This window comes from Colletotrichum phormii (genome assembly GCF_030913505.1).
Source record: "Colletotrichum phormii strain CBS 102054 chromosome Unknown BDP81scaffold_11, whole genome shotgun sequence".
Classification (NCBI taxonomy): domain Eukaryota; kingdom Fungi; phylum Ascomycota; class Sordariomycetes; order Glomerellales; family Glomerellaceae; genus Colletotrichum; species Colletotrichum phormii.
The window spans coordinates 769,947-790,868 of NW_026851453.1; the positions used below are offsets into that span (position 1 = coordinate 769,947).

The 20,922-nt window shown below is 54.2% G+C and overlaps 4 protein-coding genes across 4 annotated transcripts; 3 read left to right on the forward strand and 1 right to left on the reverse strand.

The window, feature by feature from the left end:
• Positions 1–2,622: 2,622 nt before the first annotated feature.
• Positions 2,623–7,414, forward strand: BDP81DRAFT_320741 (ABC transporter; the record flags this gene model as incomplete). Its single annotated transcript, XM_060584546.1, has 3 exons — positions 2,623–2,946; positions 3,003–5,556; positions 5,610–7,414. 3 exons carry the CDS (start codon positions 2,623–2,625, stop codon positions 7,412–7,414), a joined length of 4,683 nt encoding a protein of 1,560 aa, XP_060444760.1.
• A 4,783-nt stretch (positions 7,415–12,197) lies between these two features.
• On the reverse strand, positions 12,198–13,875 carry BDP81DRAFT_450089 (uncharacterized protein; the record flags this gene model as incomplete). Its single annotated transcript, XM_060592482.1, has 5 exons — positions 12,198–12,522; positions 12,663–12,886; positions 12,952–13,098; positions 13,171–13,602; positions 13,738–13,875. The coding sequence occupies 5 exons, from the start codon at positions 13,873–13,875 to the stop codon at positions 12,198–12,200; spliced, it is 1,266 nt and encodes a 421-aa protein (XP_060444761.1).
• Positions 13,876–15,343: 1,468 nt separating this feature from the next.
• Positions 15,344–18,012, forward strand: BDP81DRAFT_429128 (uncharacterized protein). The gene has a single exon (XM_060590489.1). The coding sequence runs from the start codon at positions 15,609–15,611 to the stop codon at positions 17,811–17,813; it is 2,205 nt and encodes a 734-aa protein (XP_060444762.1). The 5' UTR covers positions 15,344–15,608; the 3' UTR covers positions 17,814–18,012.
• Positions 18,013–19,285: 1,273 nt separating this feature from the next.
• On the forward strand, positions 19,286–19,833 carry BDP81DRAFT_320306 (uncharacterized protein; the record flags this gene model as incomplete). The annotated part of the gene is made up of 3 exons (XM_060584513.1): positions 19,286–19,434; positions 19,522–19,614; positions 19,722–19,833. 3 exons carry the CDS (start codon positions 19,286–19,288, stop codon positions 19,831–19,833), a joined length of 354 nt encoding a protein of 117 aa, XP_060444763.1.
• Positions 19,834–20,922: the final 1,089 nt, after the last annotated feature.

Consider the following 20,922-nt stretch of genomic DNA (forward strand, 5'->3'; position numbering starts at 1 on the left):
GTCGTACGAATATGCCACGCGCCATTCATACTCTTCGCCCAAGCAATTGAAGAGACAAGACAGAAAACAATGAATTCGACCCTCGATTGATGACAGAATACGGGGTTCGTGCCAGGATAGCAACCCAGCGAGGCGGGCGGATGGGGGTCTTCTACCTAGGAATCTACCTAACGTACCTTAGGCGCGCGCCGAGGAGAGCTGCAAATTTTTTTAAATTTTTTTGCAGGCATGCGCATCAGGCCATGTTAATGCAGGATGACTGCATTGGGGCTAATGCATTAACAAGGTACGTCGAGGGCGAGGCTCATCCCCTTCTGTTTAGTTTGGTACGAGTATTCCCACCTCCGCCTTGCTCCCCTTCTTCTCTTCCGCTTCTGTTTCCTTGCTTCCATTGCTGCGGCTTGCGTGCTTGAGGTAGGTACATACATACTTGGGTCAATCAGTCCTTCACCTGCCAACCACCCACAGGACGGACAGGCAAGAAAGCGTGCTAGGCCACCCCGGGCCGCCGTATCAGCACCAAGGGTCCACGAGAGGAACTTCTGCCAAGTTGAAACTCCACTTCCGCCCGCGCCACCCCTCCATCTGGCATCGCTTGGATTTTTTTCAATTGAACTGATCTGCCAGACTACCACATCTGGCTTGTCCCTGTGGTGTCCCTTCTTCCCGCCGATGAGTCAAACGGCGAAACGGCGTCGTCGGCCAACCACCGCACCCGGAGCCGACGTGATGGGGGGGGACCCTCGAGTCTCGACATGCTTCATGGATTACAGAGCAGTTGCGGTGGCAGCATGACGAACGGGTGCCAGACGTCAATTCTTCGTATACCTAAAGTGCGGATTTGACGGAGCTAAAGTGTCCCATCGGCTACATCTGCCAGCGAACAGAAGCCGGAGGTGTTTTGATGCCTCGAGATTTTATGTCATCATCGTCGTCGTCGTTGTCGTCGAGGTTAGCTGCCTAGGGCCCGGCTAGGCGACAGCGTCACGCCCGCGTCTGAGGCACCCGGCGCATGTCGGATAATCTGCAAAGACGCGGCAGAGTGATGCAGGTCGAGGTCCCGCGCAGTAGGGCTTGAGGCAGGTCAAGGATGGCACACGACGATGCGGATGGCGAGATCAGAGTTGGATTCCAGAGTGCATCGCAAAGTGGGGGGTTCAAGAAGGTGCTGTGGTGGTGAACTGTGATTCCGTGAAGCGCATTTGTGTGGTGGATTGGGGATGGGATGGGATCCCAGTGCACGGTGCACCACAAGCCCTATCATCCCAGTCAGCCGAAAAGGCAGCATCGCAGGGGATGGGGGATGGGGGATGCGCGCGCACGCCGCCGCCGTCCACTGGCCGGGGTGTGTCATGGTGTGTGGTGTCCTGCCGTGTCCACCTGAACTGAGTCTTGTCTTTCCGGATTCCTAGATCGAAAAAATGCCAACTGCGAAATGCGAAATGCGAAATGCGGCACGCTATCTTGGTCCACTAGCCAATGGCATCAGCCGCTTGCAACCAGGCAGGCAGCGTTGGGGGCGTGTCAGTGTGAGGTGTCTGGGGGTACGGAGTAAAGCCGTAAGCTTCATGAGAAATGCCTACCAACTTACCAAGTAGGTACTCCGTAGAAAATGAATGGGATGGGTAAGCAAGACGCGGAAGCAGAAGCGGCTCCTCTTTCCTCTCCTTGCCCGTACCTACCTTGCCAATTGCCTAGGCAGTATTACTCAAGGACGATTGTAGATTTCTCTCTGACCTCCTCTCTCTCTCTCTCTCCCATCCAATTGGGACTGACTTTTGACTCTTCCCCCTTGACCATTTTTCTTCTTAAATCCTGAGGCTTCCGCTTTTCTGGCGTCCGTTCAATCTTGGCTTCCCCGTTCCGCCGTTCTTCCCCCCCTTCCCTTTGGACCACCTCCCCCGCCGTTCTCCGTCCCCGTGTGTCTCCAATTCCTCGCTGCCGTACCGCACCGCACCGAAAACCCGCGCATGGTCGAAAAAGGCGCGCGCAGAGACCAGCAACACCGTCAGCGACGTCAGCGAAACGAAGCTTTGAGACCGCGACACCCCCACCGGCTCCGTATCGGCGCCCACTAAGCCGAACCACGCAATCCTCTTCGTTTCCTCAGTGTTTCCTTTCGCAATCGCTATTCTTTTCCGACGAGGAGAAGTCCATCCGTCCATTCATACATCCCCGGCTTTTCCCTCCAGACAGTCGGTGAAACCTGCAACTAGCGCAAACAATCTGCGTTTCTTCGAACCCGGCCCGCCATCCGAATTGGAGAAGCCGAAAGCAGAACTACCCGACGTCAGCACTTTTTTTTTTTCTCAGCGGTGCTGAGTGCCTTACTCGAGGTACCCGATCTGAGAGCTTCAAAGGAAATTGAAGAGTCCTTGCCAATTTGGAACTGCGTCTCCAGAAGGCAGCAGCTTACAAACCAACTTGGACCTCACTGTGGATCTTCCGACCGGCTCTTCGCCCGTTTTTTTTTTCTTAAATCCGCCACACCAACAAAAGCGCATCGTAAAGCCGCCGCTTGCCACCCGTTTTCCAAACGTCAACTACGGTCAATTCTCAACCTCAGAATCCGACCTGTGGAATCAAGTCATTCAGGCTTCTTACCCACACTTTGGTGCCATCATGCAAGATGAATCACTCTTGTTCATAGAGGTCGGAGCTGCTTTGGGCGTAATCGCTCTCACTTCAGTCCCGGCCCTTACAGGACTCGTTCAACAACTTCGATCTCGCAAACCCAAGGACCATTTCTACGAAGATAAAGACGGAAAAGCCACGGCCGAGTCATCTGCCGCCTTTTCCAACCGCTGGCCCAAAACCTTCATCTTCTTATTCGCTTTCTTGGGTCTGGCCGTCTCATTGGCAAACTCCATCCTGGCAACGCTCTCCCTTCACACTGGTAAATACGACAATTTGTTCATTGCAGAATGGCTCTCCACTGGTATTTCGGTATGCGAATCTCTTCCTAGCGACGTCTCCTTTGGTTGAATGCTGACATGAAACAGATCCTTTTGGCCTTCCAAGCCGTGGGCATCGCCGCTTCAAATGACCCTGTCCAATCCTACAGCCTCGGTTTATGGCTTTGGCTTTCCGGTTTGATCTACGCTGCCGTCCAGATCTTGCAGGGTACCAAGGTGTTTGATGAGCTTCTATCCAACAACCCCGTCTCTTTCGGCCTCAAGATTGCGAGCCTGGTTCTCACTCTGGGTCTCATTGTGACGAGCGTCGCTCTGCCCAGGAGACCGGATGTTTACTTCGAGGGCAAGATGGTCGACCGCCTCAGGACGGTCCCTGCCTACAGCCGCTTCACCTGGGGCTGGTGCAGCGAGATCATCGACCTGGCCACCAAGAAGAAGGACCTTGATGCGTCTGACCTGCCCAAGCCGGACCACTTGACCCGTTCCGAAGACTCGGCAGCGTCGTGGAAGTCGTACAACTTCAAGCCCGAGGCCAACCTGTGGTGGTCCATCATCTGGGCCTACCGAGTGCCCCTGGCCGTCCAATGGTCGATTGCCATCTCCAAGGCCTTCTTGAGTCTTGCCCCGTCATGGATCACGCTTCAAATTCTTGAGACCCTTCAACGTAGAAAGCCCGGTGAAGATCTTCCTGCCGATATCTGGATTCTGGTCTTCTGGCTTGGCTTGGTCATTTTGGCCGATGCTTGGGTTGAGGCGACCATGTTCTGGCTGTCCTGGGCTGAGCTCTGCATTCCGCTCAGAGGCGCTCTCTCTGCCCTCATCTTTGAGAAGTCGATGCGAAGGAAGAACGTCAAGGCGGCTTCCAAGCAGGAAGCTGAAGAGAAGGACGATAGGACCGATGCAAAGGATGACAAGAAGAAGAAGGGCGATGAAGAAGAGGCCGAAGACGACAACGTGCTCAAGTCGAAGCAAGCCATCATCAATCTGATTGGCGTCGACGCAAAGCGCATTTCCGACTTCGCCGCCTTCCAGTTCCTCTTCCCGTCTAGCGCTGCCAAGCTCCTCGTTGCCATCTGGTTCCTTGTTTACTTGCTTGGCTGGGGACCCCTCGGTGCTGGACTGCTCGCGTGGGCTATCCTCCTTCCCATCAACTTCTCGTACGCCAAGGTATACTCCAAGGCGCAAGATAAGCTCATGAAGATCCGTGATCAAAAGTTGGCCGTGGTCAACGAGGCCCTCGTAGGAATGCGCCAGATCAAGTTTTCCGCGCTTGAGCCTCAGTGGGAGAAGCGCATCCTGGCTATGCGAGAGAAGGAACTGGGAGCCCTGTGGCAGGTTTTCAAGGGTGACACTGTGCTCTTCGGCATGTGGATCACCAGCCCTATTGCCCTGGCCGCTGTTTCCCTGGCTGTGTATGCATGGCTCAACGGTACCTTGATCCCATCTGTTGCCTTTGTCAGTATCGGTATCTTCAAGAACCTCGAGGTCACCCTCGCCGTCCTTCCCGAGCTCATCACCGATGTCATCGACGCCAACATCTCTGTCAAGAGAATGCAGGACTACCTGAACGGACCCGAGAAGACCAAGACTGTGACTGAGGGATCTGATGTGGCCTTTGAGAACGCCACTATCGCTTGGCCCGTCGATGACGAGGTCAAGGACGAGGACAGGTTCATCCTTCGCAACGTCGATGTCACCTTCCCTGCTGGCGAGCTGTCTGTGATCTCTGGTAAGACTGGTACCGGTAAGAGTCTGATGCTGGCTGCCGTTCTCGGCGAGTCAGATCTCTTGTCTGGTACAATCTACGCACCGAAGCCTCCCTCACTCAACGAGAGAAACGACGACAAGGCCAACCGTGGCAACTGGATTGTCCCGAGCAGCATTTCCTTCGTCGGCCAGATTCCATGGATCGAGAATGCCACACTCAAGAGCAACATTCTTTTCGGACTCCCCTTGGATGAGGAGAGGTATAACCAAACGATTGAGGCTTGCGCTCTGAAGAAGGATTTGGAGATGCTTGCGGATGGTGACAAGACCGAGTTGGGAGCCAACGGTATCAACCTCAGTGGTGGCCAGAAGTGGCGTCTCACCCTCGCCAGAGCCATCTACTCTCGCGCCGGCATTCTTGTCCTCGACGACATTTTCTCCGCCGTTGACGCCCACGTCGGCCGCCACATCTACGAAAAGTGCCTTACTGGCGACCTCTGCCAGGGCCGAACCCGAATCCTCGTCACCCACCACGTCGCTCTCTGCGAGCCCCGGACCAAATTCATCGTTGAGCTGGGCGACGGCACTGTTCAGCACTCTGGTTTCCTATCCGAGCTGACTGAGGACGGAACGCTTCAGATGATCAAGAGCCACGAGCAGTCGTCCCAGGAGATCGCCGATGAGGAGGCCACTGCCGTCAACTCAGAAGAGGCTTCTGATGTCGGGATCCCCGAGGTTGCCGAGCTCAACGGAGACGGTGGCATCTTGAAGAAGGTGCCGTCAAAGGCGGCTCGTGCGTTTGTCGAGGATGAGGCTCGCGAAAAGGGCTCCATCAAGAAGCATGTCTACGCTGCGTACTTGAGCCAGAGTGGTGGCTTGCCCTGGTGGGGTTTCGGTTTCCTTCTCTTCGTCATCTACCAGTTCATCGTCATTGGTGAGTCCCCTTTGCATGATTCTTTAATGTACATGGTGCTAACAACTGAACAGGACGGTCATGGTGGCTTCGCATTTGGACCGGCACATCAGAGCAGTCCATCAAGACCTTCAGCCAGCAACCGCAACACCAATACGCCTATGCATTCACCCTTCAGCACAGCGAGCTCCACGTGCCCTCTAACCAAACCGTCAGCATCAACATGGACAAGGATACCATGTTCTACCTGGGCGTCTACGTCGGTATTTCGGCCTTTTCCGCCATTCTCGGCACAGGCCGCTTCTTCTACTTCTTCGTGATGAGCTACAAGGCCAGTCGCCGCATGTTTGAGGGCATCACCAGAACCGTGCTCCGCACCCCGCTCCGATGGCTCGATACCGTTCCCACCGGCCGCGTGCTGAACCGCTTCACCGCCGATTTCAACGTCATCGACAACAGGCTCGGCATGGATCTGTCTGGCGTCTTTGGCGCCTTCCTTAGCGTCATCGGAATTTGCGTCACCGCCTTCTACGTTTCGCCGCTCATCATCCCCTTGGCCTTCATTCTGCTCCTCATCGCCGTCTGGATCGCGATGCGCTACCTTGCCGGCGCCAGACCCGCCAAGAGACTCGAAAGCACGACAAAGTCCCCCATCTTTGACCTCTTCGGCTCCACGCTCGTCGGCATGATGACCATTCGCGGCTCCGACAAGGCCCAGACGTACATCGATTCCATGTACACCCGCCTCGACGACTACGCCATGGCCTCCTGGCACCTGTGGCTCTTTAACCGCTGGATGGGCTGGCGCATGTCGCTCATTGGCGCCATGTTTTCCACCGCCGTCGGCTTCGTCGTTCTCGGCAGCCCCTCGATGGGCGCCGCCCTCGCTGGTTTCACCCTCTCCTTTGCGCTCGAGTTCTCGCAAGCCATCGTCTGGTCTATCCGCCACTACGCCAACATTGAACTCGACATGAACGCCGCAGAACGCGTTGTCGAGTACTCGGACCTCAAGACCGAGGACCAGGGCGGCGTCGAGCCCCCCGCGACCTGGCCCACCGAGGGCAAGCTGGAAGTCAAGGACCTCGTCGTGAGCTACGCCGAGGACCTCTCCCCCGTCCTCAAGGGTCTCACCTTCAGCGTCAAGAAGAACGAGCGCATCGGCGTCGTCGGCCGCACCGGAGCCGGCAAGTCCTCCCTCACCCTCGCCCTCTTCCGCTTCCTTGAGGCCCGCTCAGGCAGCATCTCCGTCGACGGCGTCGACATTTCCAAGATCAAGCTCCACGAGCTCCGCTCCCGCCTCGCCATCATCCCCCAGGACCCTGTCCTCTTCTCCGGCTCCGTCCGCTCCAACCTCGACCCCTTTGACAACCAGACCGACGCCGACCTCAAGGACTCGCTCCAGCGCGTGCACCTCGTCGACTCGAACCCCTCCACCCCCGGCGAGCCCTCCTCGAGCGCGGCGCCCTCCGTGAACGACCAGCAAAAGAACGTCAACGTCTTCCGCAACCTAAACTCCCCCATCTCCGAGGGCGGCGGCAACCTGTCGCAGGGCCAGCGCCAGCTCCTCTGCCTCGCGCGCGCCATCGTCTCCCGTCCCAAGGTCATGGTCCTCGACGAGGCCACCTCGGCCGTCGACATGACGACCGACGCGCTCATCCAGCGGTCGATCCGCGAGGAGTTCAACGACTCGACGCTGATTGTCATTGCCCACCGCCTGAGCACGATTGCGGATTTCGACCGCATCTTGGTCCTGAGCGACGGCGCTGTCGCCGAGTACGGTAGCCCGCAGGAGCTGTGGGGTAAGGATGATGGTGTGTTCAGGGGTATGTGTGAGGAGAGCGGTGAGAAGGAGAAGTTGAAGAATATCATCTTTTCTTAGATTGGGTTTGAGAAACGTCTACGGGCACTATGGGAAATTTGAAGTTTGGAGAGAGAGATATATAACTTGGATCTGGTGGTTGACGAGATGGCAAGAATCTCGTCGCGTTGCGCGTTGATTTGGTTTTTCTTTTTTTTTTTTTTTTTTTTGGAATCGTTGTACTACTTGTTTGGCGTCGCTTTATTATTTGAGATTGAGCTTTTTCCTTTCTTTCTCAAGATTTTCATACTGACCTATCTGTCCGATGAGTGAAAGAGAGAAAGAGAGAAAGAGAGAGAGAGGGAGAAGGGAAAAAAGTGAAGAAAAAGATGTCTGAAAAAGACGGTATAAAAAGTAACGGGACTGTCTAGAAACAAGTTCCCCCATTATTCGAATGGAATATAAATCCGGATGAGAACACTCCTCTTTTTCAGTCTCGAATGCTTTGTGAAATGCTTAACTTGGAAAAACAGGAGCGTTGTACTCGACGCAATCAATCAACTTTGAGGCTAAAGTTAACTTAATTAAAGGCGATTTTTTTGAGTTGACAGAGTGTTACGGCCAGCTAGTCGTAGGGGTAGTTTGCAGAAGTTGAGGCTGCGGAACTGGTAACAGTAATCGTAGTCGGGGATAGCTTCAGGGAAGCTATGTCTGTCAATCGTAAGGGTAGGTAAGGCTTCGGTGATCAATCGTAGTCTTGTCAAGGTAGTAGCTGAAAGCGGATGTTAATCCTGATACGAAGTTAATTGCTGAAGAGCTATGGAAAGTCTGTCCTAGAGTCCGGCTCGAGTCCATCCTATATACAAGTCCTGGTCCTGAATATATCCCTTGTCAATGATCAGTTCCTCTGATCGGGTGAGCGCTCATCGTTCGGCATGAGCGCTCATTGTTCGGCATGAGCGCTCATTACTTGGCATGAGCGCTCATGGCCCCACCATGGTCGCTCATGGCCCCACCATGGCCGCTCATGTCTTGTCTTATCATCACGTGACTTGTACCATAGTTCTTCCGTTCCGTGAGAGGGTGCCTAGTGTCCCTTATCTCCTGCATATGTGGTGTATTATAACCGCCGCGAGCCTGCGGGGCAGGCCCTGTTCTTGGTCATGCATGTTGGGTTGTAACACAGAGTCGATTCTTGAGTTGGATGTTGGAGTTGCGTTAATGTTACGAGCTGGACAAGGCAACCAACTGTGGCACAAAGCAAAAGCTTCGATAATGATGACTCCGGCATCATTGTCCCTTGTTCTGCATTATATAGCTACGCGCCCACAGTGACAAGTTGCGGCGGGCGTAACAGTTAAGTGCAACGCTTTTAAAATAAAATAAAATATGCGGAAAAAACAAAATCAAAATTTTTTTTTTTTTGGAAAAGAAGGAGAAGGAGGGGTAAAAGAAAGACTGTTCGCATGAGGCCAGAAAGGGGGTGGAAGTTGTAGCACAACAAACTTTCTCAATCGGGGTCGATTAAGACTGTAGCAGGTGGTTTCTGTAATTCTTTACTTTTGCGAGGTAGCCAGAATCAATATATGCAGTACTATTCTACAACACTAGTACCTTTTTCTTTTTCGTAAACTGCTCGAATCTCCTGCACCAACTCGACACCCTGAGGATATATGCGCCATCCCAACCTCGTTTTCTGTCAGTAGCACAGCAAGCACCAGGGCGCGCGTCTAGAGTCGGCAGGACAGGTCAGATCGAAGGTGTGTGCAGTGTTTAGTCGAGTTGAATTACAATTGAAACAAATACTCTAATGAAGTCAGAGTCCGGGCTTGACTGAGGTGGTGCGCTGTTTAGATCCGGATAGGGACGTGAACTATAATGTCGTTGTTCCCTCACTCCCTTCTTTCCTTCCTTTCTTTCCTTTCCTTCCTTTTATTCTGTTCTCTCTATTTCTTCTATGTCTAGTGGGTTTGAGACCGGAACTGGAAATGCCAGCTGGCCTGTCGTATTCACCGTCCACCTCAATAACCAAAGATTACAGGATTGTAGGATTTTGTAGGTACGGCGATGCGGCTTCTAGAAAACGCATTTCCTAGGTTTCAATTTTACTACCCGTGTCTTGGCGGGAAGACGTTGAGGTAAGGTATTCCGGGGGGCGCTGGGTCCACGGCCGTGCAGCCGGGATGGAGAAATGCTTCGAGTGGGGACGATGAGCTTATTCCGACTTCAATCAGGCCTTTTTTTGGTGTGTTTTGGTGGGCTTTGTACCCGGTACATTGCCTGGTGTCCCCAATGTACCGCGCTTAAAGTCGGTACAAAGCGGTGCATTGACATGGAAATATGGGGTACCTGGGTACGTGCAAGACGCAGTGCGAACTCAATTCCTCTCACTCAGCAATATGAAGAACGGAAATGTTGGCTTTGCGCTCTTGAATATTTCAGGACTTGTAGTGCAGAAATGCATTTGCGGATATTTCATGTATATCATTAGCCTTACGGTCCATTGTCTTGGAGTAAGGAATGCCATAACCCTGGGCGTCGAGCTGGCTGTTTGGAGCGTGGAGCAAAGGCCGAGCCTCGAGGGTTTTGAAGACGGTGTTGGACAAAGATAGCGTTCCATTTCCAAAGCTGGGGACACAAAACAATACGAATTGAAGCTATTGAATTGACGGAAAACCTGGCACAGAAGATCATACCAAGCCATAGAGACCAGAGATTCTAATGGGACTACAGTTGCTGAAAACTCTTGCGGAAGCCGTTGGAGTAGTTGTTGTTGTTGTTGTATTTTAACGCCGTAGCGGCAAGGGCGCAGCCGCCCTTGCGGCAGACCTCCCGAAGGGTATATGGCGTGGAGGGCCGTAGGCCTATAGCTATCACTAGATACAGTCCAGCTCGTCCTCCAAATCGTGCCCAAAGGCAACTATGTGTTTAACCTGTCTCTGGGTGCCGCTGGCTTGCCCGAGACAGTGCTATGGTCGTCCCTAGAACGCAATTCCGCCAGTATCTCCTATCCTTCGACCCAGAGCCCGCAGGCTTCTGGTTTATACAACGTTCCAGTAACCGTCCGGAGTATATCGTAATAGGTAATACCGCCACAAGGGAAACCACAAGGGGCAAAACCTCGTAAGACTAGGTTGTAGGGCTTGCTGTTAGGTTCTGTAACGAGCATAGCTGTATATAGCCGTGGCTATACGTCGCTACCCAATGGTCGTTTCGTCTCTTCGAGGGAGTCTTCGATCGTTAAGGGGCAAAGGTGCTGAGAGAGCGAAGTCGAAAAGTCGGTCGGTGATGTTCAATTTTGGGCCCGGAAGCGCCACTTGCGCCGGGAAAGAAAGTCGTCCGTCTCCTTCGGGAGGCTAGATGGAACCTCTGCTCCCTGCCCTACCAGGAAGACTTCGTCTAGCCTGCGGAAGGCGAATTCGAGTCGACGGCGGCTCGTTAGGTTGAATAATCGTCGGCTCGATTCGAGGGGAAAATGTGCGTTGTTAAGGGTTTGATTAGCGTATAGCTAATCCACCCCAGCGCCCAGCGGCAAACCGCGGGGACTGGGGCCCCTCCTTAGCATGGCACTAACAGCCCGTGCCAAGCTGGAGAGATGTTTCGTGGAGGTTAGCCGTTGGAGTATGTTGTACTTAGTTTACTGTTAAATTGCCCTCGCAACTTTGCATTTATTAAAGGGTATCCCTGGAACAAGAGTAAAATCTTAGGACGAAAAAAGTTTAGAAAAAAAAAAGCCTGGGAAAGATTTGAGTGAGGACGGGAGGGGGGTGAAGACTCAAGAATAGAACAGGGTGATTTCTTGTCACTAAGGGAGTACACTAAGTGTCAATGCGAATGGACGTGAACCACCAGGTCAAGCCAAGCCTTTCGGCTGGTACGAATTCCAGTAATCTTATAGTGAAGTGCGTAAATTGGGATGTGGAATGAGGAAGAAATGGGCGAAGCCCATAGATGCTCCGAAGGGCGGAAGAGCTGTTTGCAACGGCCCAGATCACTTTCTGAATGGGCCTTTTCCTGTCGATGTTCTAACAAAGAACTTATCGGGCTGGTTTATATCAAGAGGAGAAAAGAGAAAAGGAGAAGGCGATATCGATTCTGCCATTGCTCCATAAGGTAGGCAGGCCGCAGGTATCCATCACGAACCAGAGAATGAGAAGTCACGATTGTGTCATGTCATAATACGGCAGGAAATAGATGTATGATGCTTCCCTTCCTCTGCTTTCAGTGTCAAGGCATTTATTGAGAACTTCTAGGGTCCAGTGGGAGTTCTTACGTGAAGGAGCACATTCACCTCTCTTTGAAATTTGTTGTTCACAGACAAAAGCTTGACTAAAGGTGGAATGACCCTCTCTTGTGCAAGCGGATCCAGACACGCTCGAACATCTTCAAACTTCTTGTTACGCGCTTCTTCCCCCCCCGTGGACTAAAGTTCAAGGCAGAGGCACTTTGAGAATACTACATACGGCTCATCTAAAGCAAAAGGTGCCTTTAGAACAACTTGTAAAGGGCGGCCCATCCCGTGTAAAGTCCGGGAGGATAACGTCACTCCCAACCGGGATGGCAACTGGAATATATCTGGACATGATACCAGAAATGCTGGACTTCGAAACGTCGAAACTCTGGAACGTTTTTGATGACGGCACGTTCTTGAAGTAGGAAGCAAGAGTAAGATATTTGTGATAAGATTTATCTACCCTGAGCGTCCACTTTCAGAGAAATAGATGCATACCTCCTTTCCCCGCTTCTGACTTATGATTCACAAAGACCCAAAAAGGACGAGAAATGTCCCCCAGAGGTCGAAACGCCTTTGTCCCGGAGCTCAACTTTCCAATATCCTCTGACCGCATTTCCAGTTACGTCAAAGTCAAATAATCCGCAGTGTCGAGTGCCCCTTATCCTGCATCATCATCGCAAAATCCTGCTGCTCCAGCATCCGCCCATACTCCCCCGCCAACCTCCACCGCGAGCTAAGCCTCTCCAAGCACCGCTTGATGACGTTCATCTCGTCCTCGCACTCGAGCGTCCCTTCCTCTCGCAGCAGCCAGGCGAGGGTATTCGCGGCGCCGTAGAGCGCGTCCAAGATCAGCGAGCTCACGCTTCCGATATCACTGCCACCGCTTTGCCCTTCATGGCGGTTATGAAGACCGTTACCGTTCATGTTCATGTCATCATCACCATCCCTTTCAGTTCTCGAGAAAAGGAGCAGCAGTAAAAGTCATGCAAGAGGACGGCGGCGGATAGAAGCACACAGCGCGGTGCGAGGAGGGGTAGGGGTAGGGGCAGCGACAGCGGCAGCAGCCTCTCGTCCGTGGGGGACTTTTACAAGTACTCCAGGGTCGAGAAGAGCGTTTCTGACAGGGCGTTTGCCTCGGCGATGGCGTCGGCGGGCAAGGCGAGCGGGTTCTGTTTGCGGTCCGAGGTGGCTTTGCGGACGTGGGTTATTATTTTGCCGGCGATGAGGGTGGAGCGGCAGAGGGAGGAGAAGGGTGAGGGTGGGGAGGGGGGCGGGGAGGTGATGTTGTGGTGGGCTGCGCGGCCGACGCGGCCTTCGTCCTGAGTTTGCGTGTTAGTCAAGGTGGTTTGGTCCATTGTTTGATAGAAGAAAGGACGGTACATACCCATGCCTCGTCGTCTACGGGGTACGTCTCGTTGTCTTGCGGCTCGGGGGAGAGGTAGCGCTTCTTGTTGCCGAGGCAGATGATGCGGTCGAGGCTGATGATGGCCCACCATGTCCGCGAGCGCTCCTCGAGCTCCGTCCACGTTGTCTGTTATCAAACCGTTAATCGTTGCATCTAGATTGCTTCAGATGGGGCAGACTATGTAGGCAGTCAACATACAGGTGAAGCCAAGATAACGTTCCCCTCGTGAAAACCAGATAGACCGAGGAAATCGGCATACCGCACGCACGCGGCGACGGTGATCCACGCGGCCGGGTATAGGGCGTGCGCGTACTCAAAGTATGCGATGAGTGTCATGGATTGCAGGACCATGACGGAGGTGGCGCCGCTTTGCTCCAGCAGGGACATGAAGCGTTTCGCGGCGTGGTAGATTGCCATGTGCTGGGAACCCGCAAGGACATCTGTCGGGCGGGTGGCTATAAGCTCCATGGCGAGGAAGAGCATGGCCAGGTCCGGCCCGCCCTGGCTGAGGGAGACACCCATGTTCATGCGTTTCTTGGAGACGATGGGGAGCCAGGTGTGGATTGTGGTGAAGTAGGCGTTTACGACGTATTGGATTGCGTGGCCGTCTCCTAGATGTTGGAGGACTTCCTGTAAAGATGTGTCAGAATCGAAAAGGAGTGAATGAGAAAAGCCGAAGCTTGCAATAGAAAGACTTTCGTCGAAAGACTTTCATGAATGCGCTCTAGGGCAACGGATAAGAGCATTGCTTAGCTTGTCACGTACACTCGGGAGAGATTGATTCAACCACTCCGTGGAAGAAAGATCGAGAAAGGCGCCTGGCGGGTACGGAGCCGAGGCCTGCTGTTCCCAGAGCGGTTCAAGAGGCGTGAAGACCGACGGAGCAGACGGCGTCTCCTCCATGCCTCCCCCGGATGCTGAATTGGATGCGGGGCCATGGCCGGTTCCCGGTGTGCCCCCGCTGCCGCCGCCTCCCCCCGAGGATGAGGACGCGGGCGTGCCGCCGTTCCCGGCGGTGTTGAACCGGCCTTCAAGCTCATTCAAGCTCAATGAGCTTCAGCTGCAGGGCAGCAAAGTCGTCGGCGGTCGGAGCGGCCGGCGCGGGTTCTGCGTAGTCGCACCGGCGTTCCATGCGAGTGCACAACCCGCACGCCGGAAGCGCCTTGTCGCATTTGCGCTTTTGTCACTTGCAGCTGCCGCATGCTAGCGGGGCCTTTGCATCTGTTGCGTAGCGGTCGCTGGGTGTGAGGAGGAGCGCCATGGTTGTCTCATGGGAGGGTTTTCATGGCGATTTCGCAGTGAGGTTCCAGGTTGTGGGGGCGGTGGCGGTGTTGGGGGGCGGGTTCAGAGGGTTATAGCGATGAGGTGCGCTGAAGCTCACTTTGTTCAGAAGGGGCTTTGCTGACGGACACCACTAAAATTGGGTCACGCGTTGTGGGATTTTCTTGGAAATTTTCAATTGGTGGGATTGCTCTTCTGTTTGATAATTGGAATTCTCGTGTTCAATATAGACTGCACTGCTTTGCAGAATTGTAATCCCGTCTTCACAATCACCAAATTTCGGAACGCATGTCGTTGTTTTGGACACCCGGTGGTCGGAAGTCCGAGGCCGATGGAGGTTGACCTGGCCGGACTTGACGTTGAATTGACCGAGGATACGGGGCCGATTCTTCCCGCCGCCTCCCCGCCAGACCCCACCAACCGTCACCGTGGCAGCGAGGCACGTAAACAGCTCCGTGAGGGGAATCTTGATTCAAACACGGCCTTTTCGATCCAGTGGAGACAAATCCATGCTTCCAAGCGGGGCTGATCAACATCGACAATGCCTACCTGGTTCCAGAACAGCTCAGCTGTCAAATAGCGCAGGTCAAAAATTGCCTGAGTTCATCCTACATTAGGTAATCCAACTTGGTGGAGAGGAGACAGTCGTGAGTCCGTGACACGGTGACAGCATGGATCAAGTCGAACGATGGTGGGGTTGGAGATTCCCTGTCCTTGTCAATGGGAATCTCAAACCGACACCCGCTCGCCGCAGCACCCCAGGAAACGCAGGTCCGGGATGGACCCCTGTGCTAAGCCCCAATGCCCCCCTTAGTTGAGCTGGACAACGAGGCGGGCAAGCGGGCCATCATGTTTGTTGGATGGCGCAAGTAAACATGGCCCCAGTGAGTCAATTTAGGTAAACCTCTGGGAACTTTGCTTTCAGTTTTCCCTCTTCCGTCTTTTCAACTTCCTTTGTTCCAGCTCCCCGTCGTCGCTCGAGTCGCTCGAGTCGCAGTCGCAATCGCAATCGCAGTGTCTTTCGCTCTCCCGTCTCCCCCCCCCCCCCCCCCCCCTCCCCTTCCCCGCAAAACATGGCCGATTCCCCGAGCCGCTCCGGCAGCCTCCGAGTCCGCCGAACCCGCGGCGGACCCTCGCGAAACTCCTCCGCCCGCTCCTCAGCCGCATGGGAGGACAACTCCTACCTCCACCCCAACTCAGGCAGCTACCAGCAGCAGCTGCCGCAGCATGCGCAACAACAACTCCCCTACGCCCTGCGATCGGCGTCGTCGCGATTCTCCCTCAACGAGCAATTCGCCGCCACGCGACAAGAGTACGAATTCGGCGACGACGACGCCTCCTCCATCCTCGAGCGCATGACGCTCGCCTCCGACGCCGGCGACGAGAGCACAATTGCCGTGAGCACGGACGGCGATGCGACACAGGATATCGACGGCGCCGAGGCCGGCGACTACTACGACCTGCTGTGCCTGGCCAAGGACCCGACGCTGACGCCGGACCAGATCCGGAGGGCCTACCACCGGCTGCTGCTGTACCTGCACAGGGACGGCCTGCCCGAGAACCTGCGCGGCGTCGCGCAGCCGTACTTCAACCAGGTGCAGAGGGGGTTCGAGACGCTGATTGACCCGTACCGGCGGGCGCTGTACGATGCGAGCCGATTGCGGGACGCGACGAATGTGCCCGACTTGCCTCTCGACGAGGACTACCGATATGCATATGACATGTCGCTCAAGGAGCAGCTGCGGCAGCGGGCGGCTGACATGGTGCAGACGTCGTCGGATCTGGGCATCCGGTTCGACGCGTCCAAGGCGGTGCGGCAGGGGTCTGCTGTGACGCCCCTCGACTTTACTCTGAGCCACTCTCTGACCGTTGGCCTGCCGGTGCTGGGGCAATTGATTGAGAGGACAGCGGCAACGAAGGCGCAGCGCGTCTCGTCTGTGTCGAAACGGGTGCCTTCGATTGCGCTCAACGAGAGCGACGAAGCTGGTGTTGACCAACCCCGGGAATCCATGATTTACCTACCGCCTCCGCAGGTGACTTTGACTGGATCTGTGTATGGCATCGTGGAGGAGATATACCGGGTCCCGTTGCCACTTTTAGCCGATCGATACCAACCATTGCTACCTCCGAGTATACCCCGAAAACGCATCATCCAGCTGGCAGAGCAGCGCCCGTGTCCCCTCATCAGCCTCAAATTCCGACAGGACATCGTCCATAGGACAGCTGAAGACCGCATCGCACAGACATCGATTGAAGTAAAAACCGAGGCCCTCCCAGAGGCATCATTAACAGCCAGGGTCTCACACCCAATCCACCTACCAAACGACCCGGATCCAATACTACTCGAAGGAAGCATAAAGTCAGGGCGGCCATGGACGCAAGCAGCACCGCGCCTCGGCCTAGGAATCCACCGCTGGATGGGTGCCGGCACCGCGTACGCAATCGCAGACAGCGGCGACTGGAGCGTCTGGCCCGGCGAGACCATCAAACTCTTCACCGACTTCTCACAGGTGAGCAAGAGCCAGCTCCTCGCCGAATTCCCTATGAAGACTTCCGCAAGCTTCGAGTTGGGCTTCACCACATCGCCCGAGCGCGTCCCGTCCACAGCGCACGAGGATTCTCCGCGCGGGGAATGCGGAATCCGAGGACTCGACCACGAATCGACAATCACCAACGACGCCTCCTGGACCGTCTCCGCCTCTTTGACGGCAGACACCATCGGCGGCTACCTCCGCTACGGCAAAGACATGCCAGCACTCCTCTCGGCACCTAGCTCCAACCCCCCAACCAGACTCGAACTCGAACTCTGCACAAACACCCTCCTCGACCGCCACCTCGCCGTCCGCAACCTCTGGCCCGTAGGCCGCTTCTCCAAACTCGGCCTCGAGCTCGGCGTCAGCCTGCACAGCCTGCACCTCTCCCTCTACTGGTCCCGCCTCAGCCAGCGCCTCAGCATCCCGCTCCTACTCGCTCCGCGCGCAGAGTACACGCCCACCGTCTTCTTCTACGCGGCCGCCGTGCCTTTACTAGCCTTCGCCGCGCGGCACTTTTACTCGTCTTACTCTTCTTCTGCGGGGCGGGCGAAGCGCACTGCTCGCGGGGCGATTGCCGAAGCAGATTTACAGGCCTACGTCGCGCGTAAGCGGGCCGCGGCGGATGACATCGCCGTCGTGCTCTCGGGGGCCATGGAGGCGCGGCAGCGCGTGGAGCGGCAGCGGGGCGGGCTCGTCATTCTTAGCGCGAAATTTGGCGTCAGGGGCGAGGGTCGGGCCGGGGACGGGGAGGACGAGGGTGATGGTGATGGAGACGGTGTCCCAGACTGCTGGGCCGCGGAAGAGGTCGCGGACGTCACCATCGCAGTAGCAGCGCTGGTGGAGGACGGGGGGCTGCGGATCCCGGCCGGGGTGAGGAAGGCATCGTTGCTGGGGTTCTGGGACCCGGCGCCGTTGCGGCGGAAAGCGCTTCACGTGAGGTACCTGTGGCGCGGGAGGGAGAGTACGGTTGAAGTCGTGGGACGGGATGAGCTGGTTCTCCCGCCTGCGAAGAGGGATTTGTCGTGATGTACATGTGTCATTTTGTACCTTTATGGATGTATGATGGGATGTGCGAGATGATCGATGTAGCATTAGTGGAGTCGGGAAATGGGGGGAAACCAAGTGGGATGATTTTGCATGGGATGGTGTTGTTGGGAAGATTCCTACACTTTCTTGGCCAGTTATCTAGGAAATGAACAATTACTATTTGATTGAGGGATCAAAAGGATGCTTCAAGCTGCGGCTTCCAACGTGAATCAAACTGTAATAAACCGCCTGTGGGGTAAACTGCTACTTCTGGTCTTGTGATCTGCAAGGGACCCTCGTTTGAGAAGAAGGATGATTTTACTTTTTTTGTAGTTTTTCCTTTCTCATCTTGAATTGAACGGATGAGGCGGCCATACTTTTTGCAGAGTACGGACATTTAAGAATCCGTTCGCGAAAGCGAAAAGGACAAGCCACCAAAAAAAAAAAAAAAAAGAAAAAAAAAAAAGAAAGGCAAAGTCAAAGTCGTCTTGGGCGCTCATTACAGACCCCACGTTTACTTTCGGATGAACGTCTCGAAATTTGACCAAGCTTCGGTCATTGCGGGTGACTGACCCTCGTCATAGGTGGTTGCAGCTTGCCAGTTGTAACTCTAGTATCCACTCCTAGGCGACTAGGTACTCGATTACGTGGGACCCATTGGCTAGTCATGTTGCAGAGTTGTCAACTGAGTCAAGTTTGCCAGCGTGCCAGCCTAAGTCCCCGCGGCTTACCATTAAGCGGCTTCGCCGACCCAATTTAGCTTTTCTGGGCCTCTTAAGAGACCCCCCCCCCCCCCCCTGGGCCCGGTGGGAGGTGGCGTCAAATATAGGCCCTATGCAGTCTCGTCTATAAGAACGCCAGGAAAATCTATCCCACACTAATACTCCGTAGAAAGCCTAAAATTCGGGGCCCGAGTTTTCGTATTGTGAACAACTTTTTAGCTTATCTGGCTACCTACTAGGCTGGATTACGACTGTGCGAATAACGTAGACAAACAAAAGTAAAGTCGCTACAATAAACTTGAAGTAGCTCTAATTGACAAGTAGCGACGTGGAGAAAATAACTCACTCATCAATCCTCATTCCTCGTTTGACTCGCATCGAACTCAATGACAATTAGATTTCTTGCGCCTTGAACTCCGGGAAGCCGGTGTCGGTGGCTCATACAACATCCCACCTGACTCGCTCTCAATGTCGGGCTCTCAATTAATTTGCAACGCTCTCAGGAACGCACGGTTAATCAATCTCAATCTAATCAGCCTCGCAACTGCTTGCAGCAACGATCCACACAGCAATATAGTATCCGTATTTGCAATCATATATATACCCAGTCTACGAATTCCATCATACTTGACTGTTCGTTCCAATCATCTCTTCAGACTTCACCACGCTTTTTAACTAACTTCTCTCTTTACGATCCAACTAATACATTCCACTCTTTTCTATTTACTTTTTTCAAACAAAATACACACAATGCATTCCTTGTCATTCGCCGTCGCCTTCCTAGCCCTCGCCGCCATCCCCGGCACTCTCGCCGGCTGGAACGGCCACGCCACCACCCCGGGCACAAAGTGCTACAGAAACGAAATTTCGGGCTGCGCATCCGGACGTTGCCTCAACGGGTATGAAGACGACTCTCTCCGAACCAACAGTCTATACCTCAATCCAGCTCTCACTCAGTCCCGCTGACATTTTCTGCCTCCCGATAGTAACTGCGTCCGAAGCTGCGCCGCCGGCGAAGAGCAGGGCTGCCCTACGCTCTGCAAGAAGCTCACCATGCCGGAAGGCTGGTGTGCGGCAAAGTAAGTTTTCAGACTCTTACACGCAGGCTCGCCTGCGCCGGCTTTATAAAGGCGGAAAAAGAAAAGTTCAACGAGGCTGATGACGTGTTTTTTTTTGTTTTCTCCAGCAACTCCGGTGCTTGCTGGTGCACTCGCGACGACACCAAGAGCTTCATCGACGCTGATCGCCCTATTGATAAGAGGGATGAGATCAAAACCTACCGCGAGACCAAAGCTTGAGGTGCGATTGTTGATTCGTGCGTGTGTGTGGTGAATTGGTGTGGTGAGAATCTGAGCATTGTATCGGGGACTTGGGGTGTGCCGAAATGCACACCTATCGAGCGCAGATGTGGCAAGGGTTGGGGTTTGGGTTGTGGAGTCAAGCGTCTATGCTCGCTCTTGACAGAAAAGAACACAACATCAGAGCAACGGCGCTGGTGGGGACTGTTTCATGCATGTCGGCCAATCACAGACTCGACCCCGATCAGTAATACATTCTTCGCCCAAGACGGTCAAGGCATTGTACTTTCGTTAAACTTAGAGTTGCTGAAACTACGTACCTAGTCGTCCTTTCCCAAGCAAGGTGTCTAGTAAATTCTTAAACATCTAACGTGGTTCATCAGTCAGCGACGAATATCAGTCAGCGACGAACTTTTTCCCAAATGCGGTTTGCATTAAACCACTCCAACCTTTGACGCGTAATAACTCCACAACCATTATGCCAATTTACACACAAGAAGACAAGATACTTCTAGCCATCGAGACTATCCGATCAGCCCGCGCCGCCGGCCGAAAACTAAGTATGTTGCGTGCTACGAAGACTTACGGTATCCCCGAAAGTTCCGTACGCCATAGAATGAACGATCGACCCCGACGCGAACGTGCCCAACCCCAACGACATAAATTTGATACGATCGAAGAGAAAGCGCTTCTCCAATACGTTATTAAGCAGGATCAAAGAGGGTTTCCCTTGCGTCTCGCTGGTGTGGAAGATATGGCCAATCTCCTGCTACGAGCGCGTAATGGCAAGCCTGTTGGCAAGCGATGGGCCAGGCGGTTTGTGGACTCGCAGCCTGCTCTGAAAACCAAGTTTAATCGTCCATACGATTATCAAAGGGCTCTTCAAGAAGATCCTGAGGTTATATCAAAGTAGTTTGCGCTGTTACGCAATATGATGGCCAAGTATGGTATCTAAGAGGGGGACCTATATAATTTCGACAAAACTGGCTTTATGATGGGCATAATCACCGCGTCAATAGTAGTAACACGCGCTGATCGACGCGGCAAAGCAAAGTCTGTCCAGCCTGGCAACCGTGAATGGGCTACAGT

Bases quoted from the DNA above. Each gene is read 5' to 3' on its own strand.
- BDP81DRAFT_429128 (XM_060590489.1), top strand. From the start codon at position 15,609: ATGACGCTCGCCTCCGACGCCGGCGACGAGAGCACAATTGCCGTGAGC.